The 2734-nt window shown below is 40.0% G+C and overlaps 1 protein-coding gene across 1 annotated transcript; it reads left to right on the forward strand.

Annotated features, from left to right (window-relative positions):
• Positions 1-1556: 1556 nt before the first annotated feature.
• On the forward strand, positions 1557-2464 carry LOC123323907 (olfactory receptor 2T33-like; the record flags this gene model as incomplete). The annotated part of the gene is given in 2 exon segments (XM_044912443.1): positions 1557-1710; positions 1713-2464. Coding segments are annotated over 2 exon segments (906 nt in total), but the record flags the coding sequence as incomplete, so codon positions are not given.
• Positions 2465-2734: the final 270 nt, after the last annotated feature.

A 2734-nucleotide genomic window follows, 5' to 3' on the forward strand; every position in this document is an offset into this window, starting at 1 on the left:
CCCATTTAAAAATTTTGCCCTGCTTACCAATTAATTTACATAAAAACTAAATAAGGATTCAATATTGTATAGATTATGAATAAATCCCAAACATAATCATCTTGGTAATCATTAATCTATTGCTGTCTTTGAAAGAGTGAATTTGTAAGGAAAAGACAAATGTCACATAAATATAAAAGAGAAAGTCATTTGCAGGTACATCTAATTCTACTACCGTAGATACTTATAGATAAGAAAAATTAAAGTTTGAGGCTTTAGGGAAAAGATAATTAATCCCTAAAATTAAAGGAGATGTTTCCTATTTTATTCACAGGTGATACTGTACTTCAGAGTAATTTGGGACATAAATTTATTTGAACATGTCTTAATTAACCAGTTAGATAATTAACCAACTAACCAGATAATTAAAATGTAATCAATTTGCTAATTAATTTTTTCTGTTAATAAATAAATTTATCTCCTATCTTTAAAGATGTCTGATTACTGGTAACAAAGTGTTTAAGGCTGCAAATTAAAACATTTTTTTATGTTCCCTAGGGTTATATTCATTTATTTATTTATTTTTAAAGATTTTATTTATTTATTTGAGAGAGAGAATGAGACAGAGAGAGAGAGCACGAGATGGGGGAGGGTCAGAGGGAGAAGCAGGCTCCCCGTCGAGTAGGGAGCCCGATGTGGGACTCGATCCCGGGACTCCAGGATCATGACCTGAGCCGAAGGCAGTCGCTTAACCAACTGAGCCACCCAGGCGCCCCGAAATTTATTTTTATATTGCACACATTTAATTAAATTCAGCATTCTGTGAGTACATATTAGGTATAAAAATTAATTGTTGCAAGATCTCTAAACTGAGACAAATTCCCTGTAATCACAAGTACACACCATGATGACATGGCCTGTATGGTGATAGGTGCTCCAGAGCAGTATCTGTGGTAGCTGGGAGCCTGGTATATTGAAACCATATGCTGAATGCACATGTAAAATAGAGAAATATAGCCATTTTGTGTCCCTCACCTGCAATCTGAGTTATAGTAGTTTTACATTTAGTTTTGTGTATTTTTTATATTAAAACCATTCCTCATGGCATTGAAGGAAATCTTGAGAAACTACTTTGAGCATATGAGAAACATGGAAAAGTCATAATTAAGAGATATATCACATCAATATTGACTAAAATGTGGGACTATGAGGCTCTTTCAACACAGAAGTACACAAACTTTAGAAAACTGGAATTGCGTAATATTTCCTAACATCATGAGTAAATTATGTGAGGCATACTAACAAGACATAGAGAAATAATAGAAATGTATTGTGTACTGCGATATATACTTGTTATGCAATTATCTTAGGGTTAAAAAATACTGTGTAATAACAGCAGAGCAGTGTGATGGGATGCTAAGGCAAATATCCTGTCACAAAGTGAAAGATTAAAGATGTAATTATTCCTCCAAGTCTCATTTTTGTTTCTATGTCATTTGACCACCTCTTCTTAAGTAAATGCCTAAACCTAGCTCCAAACAACTCTCATTCCTTGTCTTCCAGGCATGAATGGAGCCATGGAAGATGCAAATGACACCACAGAGATAAACTCCATTCTTTTAGGGCTCTTTAACTACACTCAGACCCATCTGTTCCTCTTTTCAATGGTGCTCATGCTCTTCCTCATCTCCCTGATGGGCAATGCCCTCATGATTGTGTTCATCCATGAGGACCCCAGCGGCACACACCCGTGTACTTCCTGCTTAGCCAGCTTTCCCTCATGGACATGACGGTGGTCTCCTGCATAGTCCCCCAGATGGCAACCAACTACCTGATGGGCACGAGGTCCATCTCTCCTGCTGGCTGTGGGGCCCGGATTTTACTGTTTCCCATGCTGGGAGAGGGTGAGTGCTTCCTCTTAGCGGCCATGGCCTATGACCGCTATGTGGCCATACGTCACCCCCTGCGCTACCCCATCCTCATGAATCAGAAGCTCTGCTTGCACGTGACCACAGGCTCCTGGCTTCCAAGAGGGGTGGATGGGCTGATGCAGCCTGGTGCCACTCTGAGCTTCCCTTACTGCCATTCTCAAGAAATCAACCACTTCTTTTGTGAGGCACCCACACTCACGCACCTTCCCTGTGCCCACACTACCTTTTTTAAGTTTTTCACGTATGTGTGTTGCCTCCTGATGCTCTTGATCCCTCTGTCTCTCCTTTTGGCTTCCTACAGTCTCATCTTGGCTGCTGGGCTCCGCATGCGGTCCACTGCAGCTCAGAAGAAAGCGTTTGTCACCTGCTCCTCTCACCTGGCTGTGGTGGGGCTCTTCTGTGGCACTCTCCTACTCATCTACGTGCGGCCCAAATCCTACCGCTCAGTGGCCCATGACAAGGTGGTCTCTGCTTCTTACACCATCTTCATACCTGTGTTGAACCCCCTTATCTACAGTGTGAGGAACAAAGACGTCAAGGGGGCTTTGAGAAAATGGCTAGAGAAACATTTTCTGGGACGTCTATACTGAGAGGAATTGGATAAACTGGCAGCAGCCAAACGGGATCCATTATGAAATTTGTTATATCAATATATTTTGTTCTCACTTGGCCAGTTTTCACTATTAAAAAATATATTTATTTTATATTTAGTACATTAAAATTTACATTTGTCCTGCTTTCATACATCCTTATAGTATTTTTGTTCTGGACTTTGGACCTCAGCAATAAGAGTAAATGACTGAGGCACTGTAAGTAAAAGATAT

The sequence above is a fragment of the Neomonachus schauinslandi genome, unplaced genomic scaffold (assembly GCF_002201575.2).
Source record: "Neomonachus schauinslandi unplaced genomic scaffold, ASM220157v2 HiC_scaffold_2249, whole genome shotgun sequence".
Taxonomy (NCBI): Eukaryota; Metazoa; Chordata; class Mammalia; order Carnivora; family Phocidae; genus Neomonachus; species Neomonachus schauinslandi.